This window comes from Phyllobates terribilis, unplaced genomic scaffold (assembly GCF_046119375.1).
Source record: "Phyllobates terribilis strain yellow unplaced genomic scaffold, ASM4611937v1 Scaffold_7__3_contigs__length_470593459, whole genome shotgun sequence".
In the NCBI taxonomy this organism is placed as follows: domain Eukaryota; kingdom Metazoa; phylum Chordata; class Amphibia; order Anura; family Dendrobatidae; genus Phyllobates; species Phyllobates terribilis.
The window spans coordinates 85915320-85936479 of NW_027362767.1; the positions used below are offsets into that span (position 1 = coordinate 85915320).

At 45.2% G+C, this 21160-nt stretch overlaps 1 protein-coding gene across 3 annotated transcripts in view; it reads right to left on the bottom strand.

Annotated features, from left to right (window-relative positions):
* The window catches only part of CAPN3 (calpain 3), a 210998-nt gene that overhangs the window by 142366 nt on the left and 47472 nt on the right, over window positions 1–21160 (bottom strand). For all 3 annotated transcript variants that reach the window (XM_073638927.1, XM_073638926.1, XM_073638928.1), the window contains exon 2: window positions 9872–9941. In XM_073638927.1, the coding sequence (XP_073495028.1) occupies window positions 9872–9941 (70 nt within the window). The remainder of the gene's footprint in view (window positions 1–9871; window positions 9942–21160) is intronic.

Consider the following 21160-nt stretch of genomic DNA (forward strand, 5'->3'; position numbering starts at 1 on the left):
CAGTCTCCCTGTGCTTTTTCCATGTTGCAGAGGTAAAGCTGGTTTGAACTGTCAATTTTTAGGACTGCCCTACCCTGGCAGCAATTCTTTAAAAGGGTTGTAAGGTCTAAAATGATAAGTTTGCAGTCACTCACCGGTTTCAGAGCCAGGACCGAAGTTATGCATAGTCCCACCCAGAGCACGTCTTGTGTGCGCAACCTCACTCCATACACTTGTATTGAGCGAGGCCGCGCCCCATCTAGAGACACGGTCGTCGAGTGGACATGGCCCCGCTGTATCCAAGTGTAGGGAGCGAGGGCGCACCTACTAGGGCTCTGGCCAGGAGTGTGCATAACTCATACATAACCTCCAGTAACGGCTAAGAAACTGGCGAATCCCCGCAGCGCATGATGTGTGCGCTGGGGGGATTCATAAGTCTGCAGTCACGCGCGTAGGGGTGCTGGGAAGTGTGGGGCCTTCACTATGGCAAATGGTCTGTATCTGGATGCCTAACTATAGCGATCTTTTTATATATACAGGATTAATATGGGATATTTGATTGCTGTATGCATTTATATAATGTCTTATTAATACCTGATTTGAGAGATGTGTACCTACTCTATATTTTTGAAAGAATATGTTGTCTACTCTGCATACAATGATATACATTGGATTACTGTATGCATTTATGAAATGCTTTACTGTTGATTAGAGAGACTTGTATTTATTCCTTGTATTTTTGAAAGGATATATTATTATCTACTTTGCATATAATGATAAATATCTGAATTAAGAGATGTGCACCTACTCTCTGTATCCTTGAAAGAATATGTTGTTGTCCACTCTGCATACAATGATATATATTGGATTACATTCATGAAATGCTTTACTGATATCTGATTGGAGAGATTTGTATTTATTCCCTGTATTTTTGAAAGGATATATTATTATCTACCCTGCATATAATGATAAATATTGGCATCTACAACTATCCATATGCCTTAAGGATATATGTAAACCACACTGCCCGGAATTTTTAATTGGTGTTTTTAGGGGCAGAATGAAAATATTTTATAACAAAGTTCTCTGTGTGCGGTGTTCAATAAAGTATTTAAACTAATTTATATGGCTACTCTATGTGACTTCTATAGATATAACGAAGGGAGATATAATAGATGTTTCTGATTTATCTGGGTAACTCCTTGTATATAATTTATGGATCTATATATCCAACTTTTTCTAAGGTCTCTGTAGAAAGGGCAATGTTTAAACAGTTCTCATGGCAGTAATCTCCCCACTCAATGATCTCTCTGAATTGCCAATCCACCAACGGATTATGTTTCACCAACCAGGGTAGAGCCAGTACAATTGGGGTGGGAAGACCGTCCAGGACAAATCAAAGAATTATCTCACAATGAACCGACCCCACCCTCAGTCTTACTCTCTAGCACCACCTCTGCTGTCAGGACAAACAGAGAACTGCAGGTTGATGATAAACACACCCCTTGATTATCCAGCTCCAGACTACCAAGGGTTAATCGAGTTTCCTTTTGCTTAGGAATCGAGGGACAGGCCCCAATATAAGGTCCCTTTTTACCACAAGAAAAACACACATCCTCTTTTTGCAGTTCTCAGGGGAAACGTATGATGCAGAGGCACCCCCAAACTGCATGAGTTCTTCCACCGGATCACCCCCAAATCGCTCACCTGGCAAAGGGGCATTACGCCCAAAAGGGGGCTCCGGAGAAGGTGGTCTCCCCCACCTATCTCTTAGGCGTCTATCAACATGTATGGCCAAAGACATGGTAGCCTCCAAGGACTCTGTGGTTTCATACACTGCCAAACCTTTCAGTATGGCCCTGACAAAATTTGCTTCCGAGAGCCGGGTCATTCCATTTTGTACCAGTTGCCCATCTACGGAATTCGGAGCTATACGTCTCTACTGACCAACTCCCCTACTGAAGGCAACGCAGCCTTGACTCAGCCAAGGAGATTCGGTGTTGGAATATGTTTAGTGCAACAACTCCATTCCTGTGTATGTAAATGTTCTATTGCTAGGTTTGTGTATTGTCTATAAAGCTAAAAAAAAACCTACCAGAGGCTCACACACAGAAAAGACCATATGACTGTGTTCAGTTTCCTGTGTCTGTGCATGAGAGGAGAAGCATCCTGCTGATGCTGCACAGAGACACTTAAGATATGTATATTCCTGATTCCACAAAGCCTATCATATCTGTACCTGTTTATAGCTAATTAAAGCTATAAACAGAAAGAACCGCACTCTCTGTGAAAGTGGAAGAAGTATGTTGTTTGATGTGAATCTACCTACAACATATTGGGGAGAAGCCATCACGACAGCTTGCTATCTTCAAAACAGACTGCCAGGTAAAGCCACAAATAAAACTCCATATGAGCTATGGAACTGTGAGAAGCCTAACCTGAAGCACCTAAGAATATTTGGAAGCAAAACGTTGGTGTATGTTCCCAAAGAAAAACGTTCCAAATGGGAAGCACATGCAAAGCAAGGAGACCTGGTGGGATATAGCGAAAATTAAAAGGGATACAGAATCTTGCACCCAGAGACCAACACAGTAACAATCAGCAGAGATGTAGTGATTGATGAGAACTCAGTTTCGCTCAAATTCAATGAAGTTACACCAGTTATTCAAGCTAAGAAACAAGAACAAGAATCTCAATCACCAAACTCAGACATTGAAAAAGAAAACACTGAAGTCTGGATAAGTTCTGAAGCCAGCAAGAAAAAAAACAGAAGAACCAAGTCAACCTATAGTCAGGAGATCAGAAAGACCAAACAAAGGTATCCCAGCTCCACGCCTTTCTTATATGGTCAGAACACTTCCTGAGCCAGAGCCACAGTCATGACAAGATGTTAGCTGATGGTATGACAAAACCATTGCCAAGAGCCAAGTTTGAGGACTTCAGAACTGCAATGGGACTAACAGGATAAGTAGTTGTTGAGTGGGGGTGTTGGAATATGTTTAGTGCAACAACTCCATTCCTGTGTATATAAATGTTCTATTGCAAGGTTTGTGTATTGTCTATAAAGTTAAAAAAATAAAAAAAACTCCCAGAGACTCACACACAGAAAAGACCATGTGACTGTGTTCAGTTTCCTGTGTCTGTGCATGAGAGGAGAAACAGCCTGCTGATGCTGCACAGAGACACTTAAGATATGTATATTCCTGATTCCACAAAGCCTATCATATCTGTACCTGTTTATAGCTAATTAAAGCTTTGTTCTGTTGTCAACACGCTTTGAAAGCATCCTGAATGATCCGCTGCCAACATTCGGTTAGGGTCATCATAGATGAGGGCTAGAGCCCCGGAAAAAAACCTCCACAGACTGGAAACAAACAGAACCCTGTGGCAAAGAGAAAGCCCAGGATTGAGGATCTCCTTACAGTAGTGAGATCACAATTCCCACTCGCTGCTCCTCCTCTCCAGAGAAGTAAGGACAAAGTTTAAAATACAGTTTGCAAACTTCCTTGAACACAAAAAACTTGTCCCTACCTCCTGAAAACCTGTCCGAGAGGGCAACCTTGGGTTCAAGCTTGACTGGCCTACCTGCAGAGACTCCAATATTAGAGACTTGCAGCCTCTGTTGCTGCTGCTGAACCTCATAGCGGAGGTCAGTCACCTCCAGAGACAGCCTGCGCATCTGCTCTGCCAGCTCTGCAACGGAATCCATGAACCAAGGGAAAAAAAACACACCCGAAAAAAAAACACACACACACAAAACCACATGTCAGTTTTTTTTTTTCGTTATTAATGTATGGCCGGTGATAATGTCACGCAAGGTGTGGAAAAGACTAAGTGCAACGCGAAGGGAAGAGTGGGAGGAGGCCCAAACACTAGGGAAAGGGTGAGTGGAGACCCCTCGGCAGATCTAATAACACCCTGCCTACCCTATCGTTCCTATATTGGTTCCACACCAATCACCGAGCAGGACCCTAAACCCTGTATATCCATAGATCTTGGCCCTAAATAGGGAGGGGGAGGGGTGAGCACTGGTCAGGCCCCACTACAAACTAAAGACAACAAGGTAGATAAACAAAGAGGATTAACCTAGCTTGAGCAGACACCAGAGGAGTAACGCCAACTGTCCTGCAAGGGCACCAGAGAAGAAGCCAGCCAACAGCTAGTCCTGTAAGCATGCACAAAAAAAACATAGAAGTATTACCGGCAATTGTCTGGAGCAAACTGAGTTTTTAACTCCCATGCAAGGGTGTGTCAATTAGCAGCAGGAGGGAGGTCGCCTCTGGGTCTTAAAGGAAGAAGGATTAAGAAGGTGTCTGCAATGCCAAGTGCAGTGACCTTCTACAGCCAGATCTAGAGCGAATGTCTATTACACCTGACACACCCGTGACAGTCTCTCATCAATCCTTCTCCAACCCTCCGAACTGGAAGGCCACAGCAAGTAGCCTCCCTTCGCTGAACCATAGAGTGAGCCCTTCTTACGCCACCTTGATTGCAATCCCAGTGTTCTCCAGGAGCTGAATCATCTAGGTCTGATTTCCTCCAAAAAGGAAACCAAGGTTGCAAGTATAAGTGAGAGAGGGTGGTGACAAACTTGATCACATACCCTTCTACACTTTCAGGAGGGCAAAGTGGCGCCCCTGGGGATACTGCACCTCTTTAATGGGGTGTGGTATCTCTCCTTCGAGGTAAGGATGGTGCAGCTATCAGGACCCCACCTTCGCACCCAACACTACACTTCTCCCACCTGCAGAGGGGGCTAATAGGCACCAGTGTGCTGCCCCATCCGGGATAAGTGGAGATGGGGGAACCAAAAGATAGAGGGAACCAAGTAGTGGGTGAGGGTGGAGGACGCTATGTAGGTTACACTTAATAATTCATATTTAATAAACAGCCATCTTGGGCTTATGGTCTTTTGATTGTGATCTTCATCACTGAATGTGGCTTTCTGTGTGAACCTGCAGTTGATGGGGACACGGTCCTCGTACTCTGGCCTTGAGTCGAGGGGCGGGTTAGAGTTAACGGCTGTCTCTACCCGGTCAAGGTCCCTACCCAAGAAGGCCTGGAGCAGAGGAGTCTAGCTCCACCGCAAAAGGATCCCAGGGGGATGCAGATGGAGCGGTACACGCCACCTGTCCTCGCTATTCTGGCCTAGTCAGAGGGATTCCTGCAGCAAAAGGGGTACCGGCCCCCGATATCTGACTTTGTTACTCTATGTCTCAGTCGGAGAAGCCCGGAGGCTCAGTGGATCCCACCGGGTAACGGAACAGAGTTGCCACCCGTACCCTTGTTCTGTGCATAGTCCAGAGGGAGACCCGGCCTTTCTACACACAAGGATAGGAGAGGACTAAAGGTGAAGTCTAGGAACACTTTGGTGCGGGGTCCCGATTAGAGCACCTGAATTACTCGGAGGTGGTCAGACTCCCCGGTCCTGGTGGCCGCAGAGCCCCGTGAGGAGCAGGGAGAAGCCTTGCAGCTGCATGCTCTACCGTGAGTAAAAACCCTGGAAGTCTACCCCTATGGCCTCCGGTCTCTTTATTTCTGCACCGCACAGCACAGCACCAGAACTCCTCCACTGCAACTCCCTCCATTCGCCTCTCTGCCCTGAGGCCCTGCTCCACATGTTGGGAGTAGCATGATCTCCTGCTGCCACTACATCCCGCCTCAGAGGACTGCCGCAGCGCTGGTGGCCATCACCAGACACCACAGGTGGCGTAGTCAATTTCACCACTCGATGAACACTAACCCTGTCAGCCCATTACATCCTTTTAATGTGACGGCCCTGGGCACGGAACGGGTCCAGGCCACGGCTACAACCCACCAAACATCTGACCCAGCTCCGATTACCCCCATCTTCCCAGGGTAGGGCTGCGAGCGTCACAGCACCACATCCAGAAAAGTTTTTTATGAAAAAAGACAAACCTGGACAGTGACAAAAACATAAAAAAAAAATAATTATATATCTGGATGGAATTCTAAAAATGTCCTCATATTAGCCTCAGCCAGAAGGGGTATGCTGAAAAGTGTGAAATTGAAGTTCATGCAAAGTATCCTCACTCCGTAAGTTCTGGCCCCGCAGTGTCATCACTGGTGAGCTTCTGCACCTTGGACGTTCAACCAACCCAATCCATGGCTTTAATACAGAGGGTCTGGGTTAATTACTGGTAGCCATACATGCCAAAATGGTGCACATGAAGCTTCCATTCACTATGTATTACAGTTTCTGTCCCATTTCAAAAGCCAAGCCAATGCCATTGAGAAGAAGAGATACTAAACTTGATCTTCGCTATAAAGAAAACAAACAACAACCCAAAACTTTTTCCAGAAACACCACAGTACCTGCACTCGAGTAGTTCCTGGCATTAAAGTTATGGCGCTGAGCTGCAATACCACAAACAAATTGGTACACACGTTCCTTGTTTTGGAAGATAATGTATCTTTGCAATATAGTTTTTACATTTTGAAAAATAAATATATTTAAGATTCATGGGTCCATTCTGTGAAGTAAGACGAATCTTGCTGAAGGATGCAGAGATGCAAAACTGGTAATAAAGTAAAAGGGTTAGTACCATCTGTATTGAGTATTGTTGAAAACTGCTTGTAAAAACAAGGACTTTTGTAATTGTACTATTTATTAAAATTCTCCTTTATTCCTCTAATAATTACAATTTCATTTTTAATTTACAACTTGTTGCTTAGGGGAAGTGTTCACTGATGCTGCTTAACGGTGACCAAACATATGCTTCACTTACAAGCCCCTTTCTATTGAGCTTGTAAGCACTGCTGTGAAGCTGGGCGGGATCACCAAAGTGCGCGGTTAGCTCTGATCCCAGCAAAATTCAATGCCACTATTCTGCAGAGGCAAAGCCGCTTCATATAACACACCGCTGGTCTGGACTGTCATTCAAGCAAGAGTGTTGGCCAGGACGTCGGCTGGCTGGGGAGTAGTACACTCCTGAACAGACACTGTGGGACCAACCCTTTAGCTAAAAAGAAATACTTGCTTATTTTGACCCTTCAATTTGACATACTTTAATCAGGTGCACTCAAGGAGAAGGTTATTCCAGTAGTGGCTAAATTACCTCATTGTGTTCTCTGTAACTTAATCTCCAAGATGCTAACTGCTAGAAGGAAAGTTTTACTGTGTGCGAAGGAAGTCAGACGGTGGAGGTACCAGTAAAAATAGAAAGCACCACCAAGAAGTCGGCATGGCTGGCATCGGGGGCATACATAGAAATCATGGGGCTCTATAGCAGAAGTCATAATTGGGCCCCATCACACAAAAAAATAATATTCAGGGTTACAGAAGAGCATATCTCACAGCTGTATAGCCCTTACAAAGTAATTTTACCCTTAATGAAGCCCCTTAGTATTCCCATGCAGGCTTGGACTGGCCCACAGGAGAATCTTCCGGTAGGCCCCTGTGAAGGACTGCTATTGAGTAGTGCTATTACACTTGATTTACAATTTGCAGAAAAAAGGTATAACCTAATCATTCATGAAACAAATAAATATTACATAGAAGCAAAATTAAATTTGTGTACTAGAGTCAGGTAACTTTTGGATGTAGCTGAACAGTGGGCCTCAAGAATCAAAGTTACTGGTGGGCCTTTGCCAACCCTGTCCAACACTGTTCCCACGTATCATACTTTATGGCCCTCAAAGTATAATGCCAACAAATGTGCCCCCCAAACACAGGAAGATACCCCCACAGTGAAGTCCTCCACATGCACAGTATTAATGACCCTACAGTGCCCTCCCTGGACAAAGTATGATACCCACACAGTGACCTCAACACAGTATGATGGCCTTGACACCGCCCTCCAGACAGTATGATGGTCCCTACACTGCCCTTCATACAGTACGATGTCCCTCCATATAATGTAGTATAATGGCCCCTACAACCGTTCCCACTGTATAATGGCCTGCACACATTATAATGGCCCCCACTAGCCATTCAAACAGTATAATGGCCCCCACGCAGCCATCAAAACAGCTGGCATATTTATTGCTATAAGTGGTACAAGAAATACACACGTGGTCAAAATTGTTGGTACCCCTCGTTTAATGAAAGAAAAACCCACAATGGTCTCAGAAATAACTTGAATCTGACAAAAGTAATAATAAATTAAAAATCTATGAAAATGAACAAATGAAAGTCAGACATTGCTTTTCAACCCTGTTTCCACAGAATTTTTAAAAAAATTAAACTCATGAAATAGACCTGGACAGAAATTATGGTACCCCTGAAAATAATGTGACAAAAGGGACATATTAAATCAAGTTGCGTCCACTAATTAGCATCACAGGTGTGTACAATCTTGTAATCAGTCAGTGGGCCTGTATATAGGGCTACAGATACTCACTGTGCTGTTTGGTGACATGGTGTGTACCACACTCAACATGGACCAGAGGAAGCAAAGGAAAGAGTTGTCTCAGGAGATTAGAAAGAAAATTATAGACAAGCATGTTAAAGGTAAAGGTTATAAGACCATCTCCAAGCAGCTTGATGTTCCTGTGACTACAGTTGCACATATTATTCAGAAATTTAAGATCCATGGGACTGTAGCCAACCTCCCTGGACGTGGAAGCAGGAGGAAAATTTATGACAAATCAAAGAGACGGATAATACGAATGGTAACAAAAGAGCCCAGGAAAACTTCTAAAGAGATTAAAGGTGAACTTCAAGCTCAAGGAACATCAGTGTCAGATCGCACCATCTGTCATTGTTTGATCCAAAGTGGACTTCATGGAAGATGACCAAGGAGAACACCATTGTTGAAAAACAAAGTCATAAAAAGCCAGACTGGAATTTGCCAAACTACATGTTGACAAGACACAAAGTGTCTGGGAGAATGTCTTATGGACAGATGAGACAAAAATGGAAGTTTTTGGCAAGGCACGTCAGCTCTTTGTTTATAGACGGAAAAATGAAGCATATCAAGAAAAGAACACCGTCCTTACTGTGAATCATGGAGGAAGCTCTGTTATGTTCTGGGGCTGCTTTGCTGCATCTGGCACAGGGTGTCTGGAATCTGTGCAGGGCACAATGAAATCTCAAGACTATCAAGGGATTCTAGAGAGAAATGTGCTGCCCAGTGTCAGAAAGCTTGGTCTCAGTCGCAGGTCATGGGTCTTGCAACAGGATAATGACCCAAAACACACAGCTAAAAACACCCAAGAATGGCTAAGAGGAAAACATTGGACTATTCTGAAGTGGCCTTCTATGAGCCCTGACCTAAATCCTATTGAGCGTCTTTGGAAAGAGCTGAAACATGCCGTCTGGAAAAGGCAACCTTCAAACAAGAGACAACGGGAGCAGTTGCTCATGAGGAGTGGGCCAAAATACCTGTCGAGAGGTGCAGAAGTCTCATTTACAGTTACAGGAATCGTTTGATTGCAGTGATTGCCTCAAAAGGTTGTTCAACAAAATATTAAGTTAAGAATACCATCATTTCTGTCCGGGTCTATTTCATGAGTTTAATTTTTTTTAAATTCTGTGGAAGCAGGGGTGAAAAGCAATGTCTGACTTTCATTTGTTCATTTTCATAGATTTTTCATTTATTATTACTTTTGTCAGATTCAAGTTATTTCCGTGACCATTGTGGGTTTTTCTGTCATTAAACGAGGGCTACCAACAATTTTCACCACGTGTGTACAATAGTTGTCTAGTTTTGTGATTTGCTGAGTGATGATAGATGATATATTGATGATTTGCTGTTCATACTGTTTGATTTATTTTGATTCATTTTTCTGCATGCACTATGTACAACTCTGTGAAGCTCAGTATCGGTGGTTTACTTCTCTTCCGGGTGTGCAGCATTGAATACCGTGCAGACTACACTATGCTGATATTATATATTTCTTCTTTACATGTATTGTGTGATTGTCTTACCCAAATCTCCTTGACAGATATCCGTTCTGTTAGCTCCTCCTATTATAAACTGGGGATTTTCACATATTTCCTAAAAGAAAGAAGAAACAACGATCAGTATATTTAGGGACTCTACGCCAAATCATAAAGCAAATATAAAAATGCTTTACAGAGTGACCGTCGTTTTAACTTCTACTTAAAAAATCAATAGTACACGTGATAAGCAACTTTGTAATATAAACACAAAGTAAGATGCACAGCCACTATATAGAAATGGGTTGCTCCATAATGTAACTTTGTAATATAAACACAAAGAAAGATGCACAGCCACTATATAGAAATGGGGTGCTCCATAATGTAACTTTGTAATATAAACACAAAGAAAGATGCACAGCCACTATATAGAAATGGGGTGCTCCATAATGTATAAACTCTGTACAATAAATAGAAAACAAGGATACATTAACTATGTGCACACCCAAAATAAATATTCAAAATTTTATTACAAGCAAGACAATTTAGACATGATTAAAACCTAACATAAAATCAATGCCGTGATTGGACATATGGAATACAAGAATATACACAAGAACAGGAATGTATCAAAAATAGGATAATAGATCAATAAGGTATACCAGGGGAAAATATTATTATTATTATACCAAGCCAAGATTATGCTTCTAATAGTATTGCACATAGAAACTACTAAATTTCAAAACCCAATGTATACATGGTATGTGATCATACACAGCATCAGTATTTTAACAATATCCCATCAATATAAGGAATATGGTGTAATAAGCCTGAATAGATTACATCAATACTGCTATCACATACAAGAATCAGTAAATAAAGAAATAATTGCTATATATGCAATACATGCAGCTCCCTGCATGTATAATAAATGAAATATAAACAGCCAGTTTATATTTCATTCATTACGAAGGCGACGAAGGGTGTTTATGATGCCCATAAAAAAATTTTTTAGACAGTAAGTTCATCTATACCCTCCAGGGCTAAATGTTTGTCAGTCCATACACTTAGTGCATGGGCATTACAAGTATAGGAGACCTGCTCCTTTCTAATGGGAACATTTTTTCATGTGGCCCTCTACGTCTCTTCCAAGGGGCATTGGAGTGCCTCCAAATTTTTGCCAACCCTTGCATTCACTGCATAGGCAAACACAATGGTAGACCCACTTCCTAATAAAGAGAACATTGTTTTCAGGAGGCCTTCTGACCTCTATGTCTCTTCCAAAGGGCATTGGAGTAGGTCCAAATTTTTGGCAGCCCTTGCATTCACTGCATAGGCAAATAGTATGGGAGACTCACTTCCTAATAATGGGAACATTGTTTTCAGGAGGCCCTCCTCTAAGTCTCTTCAAAGGGGTTTTGGGGTGCGTCCAAATTTTCAAAGGGGTACTGGGGTGCGTCCAAATTTTGGGCAGACCTGCCACTCACTGCATACGCAATAACAGTATAGGAGACCCACTCTTTAGTAATGGGAACAACAAAGCATAGCCGGGTGATGACTCTCTAAGAATAGTGAGGGCCGATTGCTGGCCCTTTAAGAATAGTAAAGGCTGCCCGATGGCCCTATAAAAATAGGCTGCGACTTTCAGAGTCCCTCCTTCATAAATGAAACAGGACTTGTCTGATCATGTTTCACACACCACATGGCCAGATAAGGTTGTAAAATGTTAAAATGACATTTCCCGGTGAATGCATTTGTCACGGTTGAAAGCAATGCAAAATCAATAACGTAACATGTGAACATAGCCCAAGGTGTGGGTCATTACCCTGGAAATGATGTTCCTTAACATATTTCTCAGGAAAATCCATTTTGGTTTTGTTTTTGTATGTTTTATTGTGAGTCCATAAAAGTGGCGTAATACCTCTGACAACGTTGTTCACAGCAGTGACCTGGGAGTCAGAAATGCTTCCAGGGGTCTTCCCCATGATGTTCCCATATCATTTGAGCACTATTCCCATCGATTTGGGCAATTTTTAGTCCCTCTGCAGACCGCCGGGGGGAGCCGCTTGAAAAATGATCGAGTTTCCCATAGACTTACATTGGGCTTGTTGCTCGGGTCGAGCAGTCGAGTATTCCAATTTGCTTGACTCGAACAACGAGTACCCGAGCATTTTAGTGCTCACTCATCACTAGTCCTCTCCTATCTCAGTAATAGGAAAGTCTGTATTCACTGAAGACAGATTTTAGCCATGAATTGGGAATATTGAGAATGAAAGATCTGTCCAGGAAGAGAGAGAAGCCGATAAGATATGTTATGTCTAATAAGATATGTTACAAAATTTCATATTTTCATATTTACTATTGATTTATGAAAGTAAAATAAAACAAAAGGTTACGCAATCACATTTCCAGACAGTTATAGCACGTGATTTTTATATTCTAGACCTTGAATAATAGTAAAATGGCTGAATAATTCACCCTACAATGCATGCATATTACTAAAAATGGTTCCCCACCCACTAAAAACAAAAAATCTCTTAACATGCTATAATATTATGAATGTAGTAATCCTCCCCACATTGATCCCCCACTGCTCCCAATCCAATGCTTTACAAGTCTTTAATTGGTCTCTGTTTTTCGTGACATGTGACCCCTACAGCCAATCACTGGGTATAGCAGCGATATTTTACATGTCCATTACGACACGTCATCGCTTGTGCAGGAAGAACAAAGACCAATAAGACACCTGGAAGCGATAGAGCAAGTGGGGTAAATGAGTACCACTTCTTATAATATTTCATAGCATTGTAAGTAGTTTTTAGAAATTTCAGATGGTGGGTAACCCACTTCAACTACACAGCTCTGATCACTGTATTTTAATGAGCTGTGCACCGATGCCGGTTATCACGTGAACAGGAGAGACAGACATTCATTTTCTGGAAATAAATAGTAAATAATTCTGATGAAAGACTAGAGGCAGAGATACTGAAAATGGCGAAGATCAGATACAGAAAGTAGACTAGAAAAGTGTATAACTCTTCATTACACAATTATATTTTTTTAATGAAACCTTAAAGGGTTATTCCCATCTCCAAGATCCTATCCCAATATGTAGTAGGTGTAATAATAATAATATTAGCAAATACCTCCAATTAGAAATGTAGTATATTTCTTCTAATTCGCTATGTTGCTTACCCCATGTGCAGGACATTAAAGTAGCTTAGTTACATCCACTAACAACTAACTGTCACTATATGAGTGGTTGTAATCATAGATAGCTAAGCTCCTGCAATGCCTGCACATGGGGTAAGTGACATAGAAATGTAGTATAGTTCTTCTGATAAACTATGTCACTTACCCCATGTGCAGGCATTGCAGGAGCTTAGCTATCTATGATTACAACCACTCATATAGTGACAGTTAGTTGTTAGTGGATGTAACTAAGCTACTTTAATGTCCTGCACATGGGGTAAGCAACATAGCGAATTAGAAGAAATATACTACATTTCTAATTGGAGGTATTTGCTAATATTATTATTACACCTACTACATACTGAGATAGGATCTTGGAGATGGGAATAACCCTTTAATGTCAGCTCCTGTGTCCTACTCTGAGTATTCTGCTTATAAAAACAATCTCCTGCAGTAGCCTATCCCCATTGTTAGTGACACACCGGTGCTGAACTGACCCTTTCACTGCCATCATCTGTACTCCAAAATGACTACATTGTATATACAGTATAATGCAGCTAAAGACAGGCAAATATATTGGGAAAATAGCAAAGGTATGGAAGCCACTTACAAGCAATTTTTTTTTTTACAGGAATGAAGACACCTAATAAAGTAAACCTCTAAACACTACACTAATGAAAAATAATGAAGCAAGACAGTACCTACCCTCCTCTGGTCCAGCTCCGGTGCTTGGCGTTTTGGTTGCAATGGTGATGTCATGTCAACAGCTCATATCATTGCTGCAGAGCTTAACGGCTTGTGCTGTCTACATGGGTAGAGATGCTGTGCTCAGCGATTGTCTGCAGTGGTAATGTGAACTGTTGATAATGACGTCACCGCTGCAGCAAAAGCACAAACATCAACACTGGATGAGGAAAGGGTGGGTAGGGTACTATCAGGCTTTATTAATTTTACATTACTGGAATTGTTTGAGGTCTACGTTCCTAAATGTCTAAAACCACTTTAACAATGTAATTATAATAAAGTGATACTGGGCTTGTTTGAATCAATAAATATCTAAAACAGGATCCCTTAACTCTCCTGAAATGTCTATTTTGGTAAATTCTTGCATTTTCTCATTTCTAACATTTCTGGGACTTCTTTTTAATATCTTAAAACCCTCCTGGAACTTTGTTTCTGGGAAAGTAAGAGCAGATCTCTACTAGAAAAAATAGTATTCAATCATAAATTGACAACTTGCTGCTATTCTGTTTGTGAAAAGGACATGTTCCCAAACAAGTTGACACGGTCATTGATGATTGGAAAGTGCGTGTGCGCAGTCAGACAGCCGTATAAATCTGACCCAGATTGGACTGCAGTGCATGGACCGGCCGGCGGCTCTCCCAACAAGAGCGCGACAGCTGTAAAGAAATATATGAAGCTGTCACACTCGGGTCGAGAGAGCCGCCGGCCGGTCCATGGACTGCAGTCCGATCTCGGTGAGATTTATACAGTCATCTGCAAGAGCCCTTTCTGTGTAGGGACATGTCCCATAGACAAGGTAGAAATGCCAAGTTACCAATTTTATTTTTACTTGTCCAGGAGGATAACAGAGGCACGGCACAACTCAAAGTTCTGAGAATTGCTCCAGAATTGCTGTCTTATTGGGATGCAAATATTTACAGACACATATGTAAGATTATATAGGATTATAAAATGCATAAAATAATTTTGTTTTTATTTTTTTTGTTTTGAAACATTTAATAAACATGCAAACGATTAAAGGAAATTGTACCCCAAGATACTGCAGGATTCTTCATTTCTACAAATGCCAGTGTTTATCTAGTATCTTGGCTGTCATTTTAGAAACTAGAAACATTACACTTGAGAAATATTTGGCAGTGTAAGAAATACCCCTTGCACTGCATCCAGTAAAACCTAGAGAAGAAAATATTTATAACGATCATCCGATGAATTATGAGGGGTGCGGTGAGGGCTATACTGAAATGCTCCTGACCCCCTGACAAATAGGAAAAGCAAAACACTCCCGATGAATCCACATGTATTAGCATCATTATGTCAAAACACATACAATACAGACAAAAATCTGAAAATACATTTTCCTGCAGAATCTCATACGGCCCAATGAATAGGTCTATAATGACGCATCACTGTGTTATTTGTCTCCTCTCCCAAACTATGAGAATCTGGAGCCGTTTAAAGAAGTTCAAGCTAATTATGGCAAAAATGTAAATTCCTCTCTATTGTTGATTTTTTTTTACTTAACTTGAAGATCTAAATCTGTGAGATTCGAATGTCCCGTACTTGTATGGATATTGCACAGAAGGTGCTAGCCTTTTATCACTCTTTGGGCGCGGTCAGGCGGCCGTACAAATTTGACCGAGATAGGATCGCAACGCACGGACCGACCGGCGACTCTCCCAACCTGACCGTGACAGTTTCATGTATTTCTATGCAGCTGTCACGCTCAGGTCAGGAGAACCGAGACCAGTCCATGCACTGCATTCTGATCTGGGTTCGATTTATATGGCTGTATTGCTGTGCCCAGTAGCTACCAAGGGGGCAGAGGGGGCGGTGGCCCCGGGTCCAGAGCTCTGAGAGGGCCCACCCGGAGCTATGCTATTGTAACTGTATCCGGCGTGCACAGTTACACTACAGGCAGAGCAGGGAGACTATGTCCCTGCACTGCCTGGCGGCCACTGTGCGGCCCTTAAGCAGGAAGGGGGCTCCCAGTGCCAGCATCGGGCCCCCCCCCCGCCCGTCACCGCAAGTTCACTGATGAGATAGGGAGCGCGACGCTCCCTCTCCCATCAGTCCCCCCTCTGCGTCTGACGTCAGTGACGTCATCACTTGGCACCTGGCCCGCTGTACTCAGGATGGGCGGCCGGGCACGGCACTCAGAGCAGCAAGGGAACAAGGAGGAGAGGTCAGTATTGTGCTTATTTATTTTTTGCCGGGGGATGCGACATTATACTACAGACTCTGCCTATGAGGGGGTGGACATTATATTACAGACCCTGCCTATGAGGGGGGGGGGCATTATACTACAGACTCTGCCTATGGGGGGGGGATTATACTACAGACTCTGCCTATGGGGGGGCATTATACTACAGACTCTGCCTATGGGGGGGCATTATACTACAGATTCTGCCTATAGGGGAGAGCATTAAACTACAGACTCTGCTTATGGGGGGGCATTAAACTACAGATTCTGCCTATGGGGAGGAGAGCATTATACTACAGACCCTGCCTATGAGGGGGGGAGCATTATACTACAGACCCTGCCTATGAGGAGGGGGGAGACACTATACTACATACTCTGCCTATGGGGGGACATACTACAGACTCTGCCTATGAGGTGGGGGACACTATACTACATACTCTGCCTATGGGGGGAGGACATTATACTACAGACCCTGCTTATGAGGGGGGAGCATTATACTACAGACTATGCCTATGGGGGGGTCATTATACTACAGACTCTGCCTATGGGGGGGCATTATACTACAGACTATGTCTATGGGAGGGGAGAGCATTATACTACAGACCTTGCCTATGAGGGGGGTATAATTATACTACAAACCCTGCCTATGAGGGGGGGAGCATTATACTACAGACTCTGCCTATGGGGACGACGACATTATACTACAGACCCTGCCTATGGGTGGATAATTATACTACAGACTTTGCCTATGGGAAGGGGGAGCATTATACTACAGACTATGCCTATGGGGGGGAATAATTATACTACATACTCTGCCTATGGGAAGGGGGGGAGCATTATACTACAGATTCTGCCTATGGGGGGGAGCATTATACTACAGACTCTGTCTATGGGGGGGGCATTATACTACAGATTCTGCCTATGGGGGGAGAGCATTATACTACAGACCCTGCCTATGAGGGGGGGGGGGTTATACTACAGACATACTCTGCCTATGGGGGGGACATTATCTATATATATAATCGTCTTATCCCGTCTGTCTGTCTTTCTGTCTGTCTGTCTGTCCAGGAAATCCTGCGTCGCTCATTGGTCCGGCAGCGGCCAATGAGCGCCGTGGGATTTCTGAAAAAAGATGGCGGCCGTTAGCGGCTCATCTGCGGGACGGAGCTCAGCGGCGATGCAGCCGGGAGATGACCGGCGCGAGGCGCTCATCTCCCGACCGCCGGCGACGCTGACCTCCATGCGGCTAGGGTGTCAAGGGAGGACCGGGGAGCGGCGCTGCGGGTCGGGATACTTCTGCTGCGAACGCCCGCTCATGTCCCGGGTTCTCGCAGCGGAAGTAGCCGTACAGGCAGCGGCGCTGACATCCATGCGGCTAGGGTGTCAAGGGAGGACCGGGGAGCGGCGCTGCGGGGGAGGATACTTCTGCTGCGAACGCCCGCTCGTGTCCCGGGTTCTCGCAGTGGAAGTATCCCGCCCTGCAGCGCCGCTTCCCGGTCCTCACCAATACGATGCCACTCCCCGGGTCCTCACCAATACGATTCCGCTCCCCGGTCCTCAGCAATACGATTCGATGATTGGTCGCGATCTTTCGCCGCGACCAATCACTAATCTTGGACCAAAAGTTAAACACCGCTGTGCTGATTGGTCTCGGCCTCTGCCCGCGACCAATCACCGATTTGGGCACCACATTTAAACACTGCTTTGATGATTGGTCACGGACGATGCCCGCGACCAATCACCGATTTGGGCGCCACATTTAAATAGCGCCCGCGACCAATGACCGATCTTGCAGACACATTTAAACACCGCTGTGCTGATTGGTCGCTATTTAAATGTGGCGCCCAAATCGGTGATTGGTCGCGGGCAGAGTCTGCGACCAATCAGCACAGCGGTGTTTAAATATGGCGCCAAGATCGGTGATTGGTCGTGGCCGATATTTAAATGTGGCGCCCAATCAGCGATTTTGAACACAAATGTCCGGACCTTAGTAACACCATGCGGCTACTGTCGGGAGATCAGCGGCTAGGGTGTCAAGGGAGGACCGGGGAGCGGCACTGCGGGTCGGGATACTTCTGCTGCGAGCAGTCGCTCATGTCCCGGCTTCTCGCAGCGGAAGTAGCGGTACAGGCAGCGGCGCTCCCCGGTCCTCACCAATACGATTCTCTGATTGGTCGCGGTCTCCGCACCCGACCAATCAGCGATTTTGGCGCCACATTTAAACACTGCTGTGCTGATTGGTCGCGGACGCCAGCCGCGACCAATCAGCGAGCTTGGCGCCAAATTTAAACAACGCTCTGCTGATTGGTCGCGGATGACAGCCGCGACCAATCAGCGAGATTGGCGTCAAATTTAAACAACGCTCTGCTGATTGGTCGCGGATGACAGCTGACCGCGACCAATCAGCGAGATTGGCGCCAAATTTAAACAACGCTCTGCTGATTGGTCGCGGACGCCAGACGCGACCAATCAGCGAAATTGGTGCCAAATTTAAACAACGCTCTGGTGATTGGTTGCGGCCGCCAGCCGACCGCGACCAATCAGCGAGATTGGCGCCTAATTTAAACAGCGCTATGATCTCCCGACGGCAAGTGTGAACGGAGGACCGAGGAGCGGCGCCGCCGGTCGGGATGCTTCTGCTGCGAGCAGCCGCTCATCTTCCAGATGCTCGCAGTGGAAGTACCCGCACAGGCAGCGCCGCTCCCCGGTCCTCACTAATACGACGCTGATTGGTTGCGGCCGCCGGCCGCGACCAATCATCGATATGGGCGGCAAATTTAAACCCCGCTCTGCTAATTGGTCGCGGTGGCCGGCCCCGACCAATCAGCGATTTTGGTGGCAAATTGAAACACCGCTCTGCTGATTGGTCACGGCCGGCAACTGCGACCAATCAGCAGTATTGCCGCCAAATTTAAACCCCGCTCTGCTGATTGGTCGCGGCTAACTGCCTCGACCAATCAGCGAGATTGGCGCTAAATTTAAACAACGCTCTGCTGATTGGTCGCGGCTGCCAGCCGCGACCAATCAGCGATATACCAATCAGCGATATGGGCGGCAAATTTAAACCCCGCTCTGCTGATTGGTTGCGGTGGCCGGCCGCGACCAATCAGCGATTTTGGTGCCAATTTGAAACACCGCTCTGCTGATTGGTCGCGGTCGCCGGCCGCGAACAATCAGCAGTATTGGCGCAAAATTTAAACCCCGCTCTGCTGATTGGTTGCGACCGCCGGGCGCGACCAATCAGCAATTTTGGTGACAAATTTAAACACCGCTCTGCTGATTAGTCGCGGTCTCTGGCCGCGACCAATAAGCAGTATTGGCGGCAAATTTTAACCTCGCTCAGCTGATTAGTCGCAACCACCGGCCGCGACCAATCAGCGATATTGGCGCCATATTTAAACACCGCTCTGCTCATTGGTCGCGGTTACCAGTCACGAATAACCAGCATTATTGGCGCCAAATTTAAATACCGCTCTGCTGATTGGTCGCGACCGCCGGCCGCAACCAATCAGCATTATTGCCGCCAAATTTAAACCCCGCTCTACTGATTGGTCGCGTTCGCTGGCCGCGACCAATCAGCATTATTGCCGCCAAATTTAAACCCCGCTCTACTGATCAGTTGCGACCGCCGGCCGTGACCAATCTGCGATATAGGCGCCAAATTTTAACACCGCTTTGCTGATTGCGCCCGGTCGGCCGCATACCTATTCTAGAATACCCGATGCGTTAGAATCGGGCCACCATCTAGTACTACATACTCTGCCTATGAGGGGGGGGACACATTATACTACAGACCCGGCTTATGAGGGGGGGGCATTATACTACAGACTCTGCCTATGGGGGGGCATTATACTACAGACTCTGCCTATGGGAGGGGAGAGCATTATACTACAGACCTTGCCTATGAGGGGGGGGGGTCATTATACTACAAACCCTGCTTATGAGGGGGGGAGCATTATACTACAGACCCTGCCACTCTGCCTATGGGAAGGGGGGGGCATTATACTACAGACTCTGCCTATGGGGGGGAGCATTATACTACAGACTCTGCCTATGGGGGGACATACTACAGACTCTGCCTATGAGGTGGGGGACACTATACTACATACTCTGCCTATGGGGGGAGGACATTATACTACAGACCCTGCTTATGAGGGGGGGAGCATTATACTACAGACTATGCCTATGGGGGGGTCATTATACTACAGACTCTGCCTATGGGGGGCATTATACTACAGACTATGTCTATGGGAGGGGAGAGCATTATACTACAGACCTTGCCTATGAGGGGGGGGGGTCATTATACTACAAACCCTGCTTATGAGGGGGGGAGCATTATACTACAGACCCTGCCACTCTGCCTATGGGAAGGGGGGGCATTATACTACAGACTCTGCCTATGGGGGGGGAGCATTATACTACAGACTCTGCCTATGGGGGGACATACTACAGACTCTGCCTATGATGTGGGGGACACTATACTACATACTCTGCCTATGGGGGGAGGACATTATACTACAGACCCTGCTTATGAGGGGGGAGCATTATACTACAGACTATGCCTATGGGGGGGTCATTATACTACAGACTCTGCCTATGGGGGGGCATTATACTACAGACTCTGCCTATGGGAGGGGAGAGCATTATACTACAGACCTTGCCTATGAGGGGGGGGGGGTCATTATACTACAAACCCTGCTTATGAGGGGGGGAAGCATTATACTACAGACCCTGCCACTCTGCCTATGGGAAGGGGGGGGGGCATTATACTACAGACTCTGCCTATGGGGGGGGGGGGAGCATTATACTACAGACTCTGCCTATGGAGGGGATTATACTATATGTAGGCTATTTGTACAGTGTGGGGATTACAGTTAGGGTCATACAGTGTGGGAGATAATGTGGGGTCTTTGCACAGTGTGGGGGCCATCATACAGTGTGTGAGATAATGTGGGGTCTTAGCACAGTGTGGGGGCCATTATACAGTGTGGGAGATAATGTGGGGTCTTAGCACAGTGTGGGGGCCATTATACAGTGTGGGAGATAATGTGGGGGCCATCATACAGTGTTGGAGACATCAGTTTGGAGGCTACTAAGGGGTCAGTATACTGCATGTGGGGGGTATTATATAGTGAGGGGCATTATACTTTGCATAGGGGAGCATCATACTGTGTAGAGGGGAGCTGTACATGGGGGGAGAC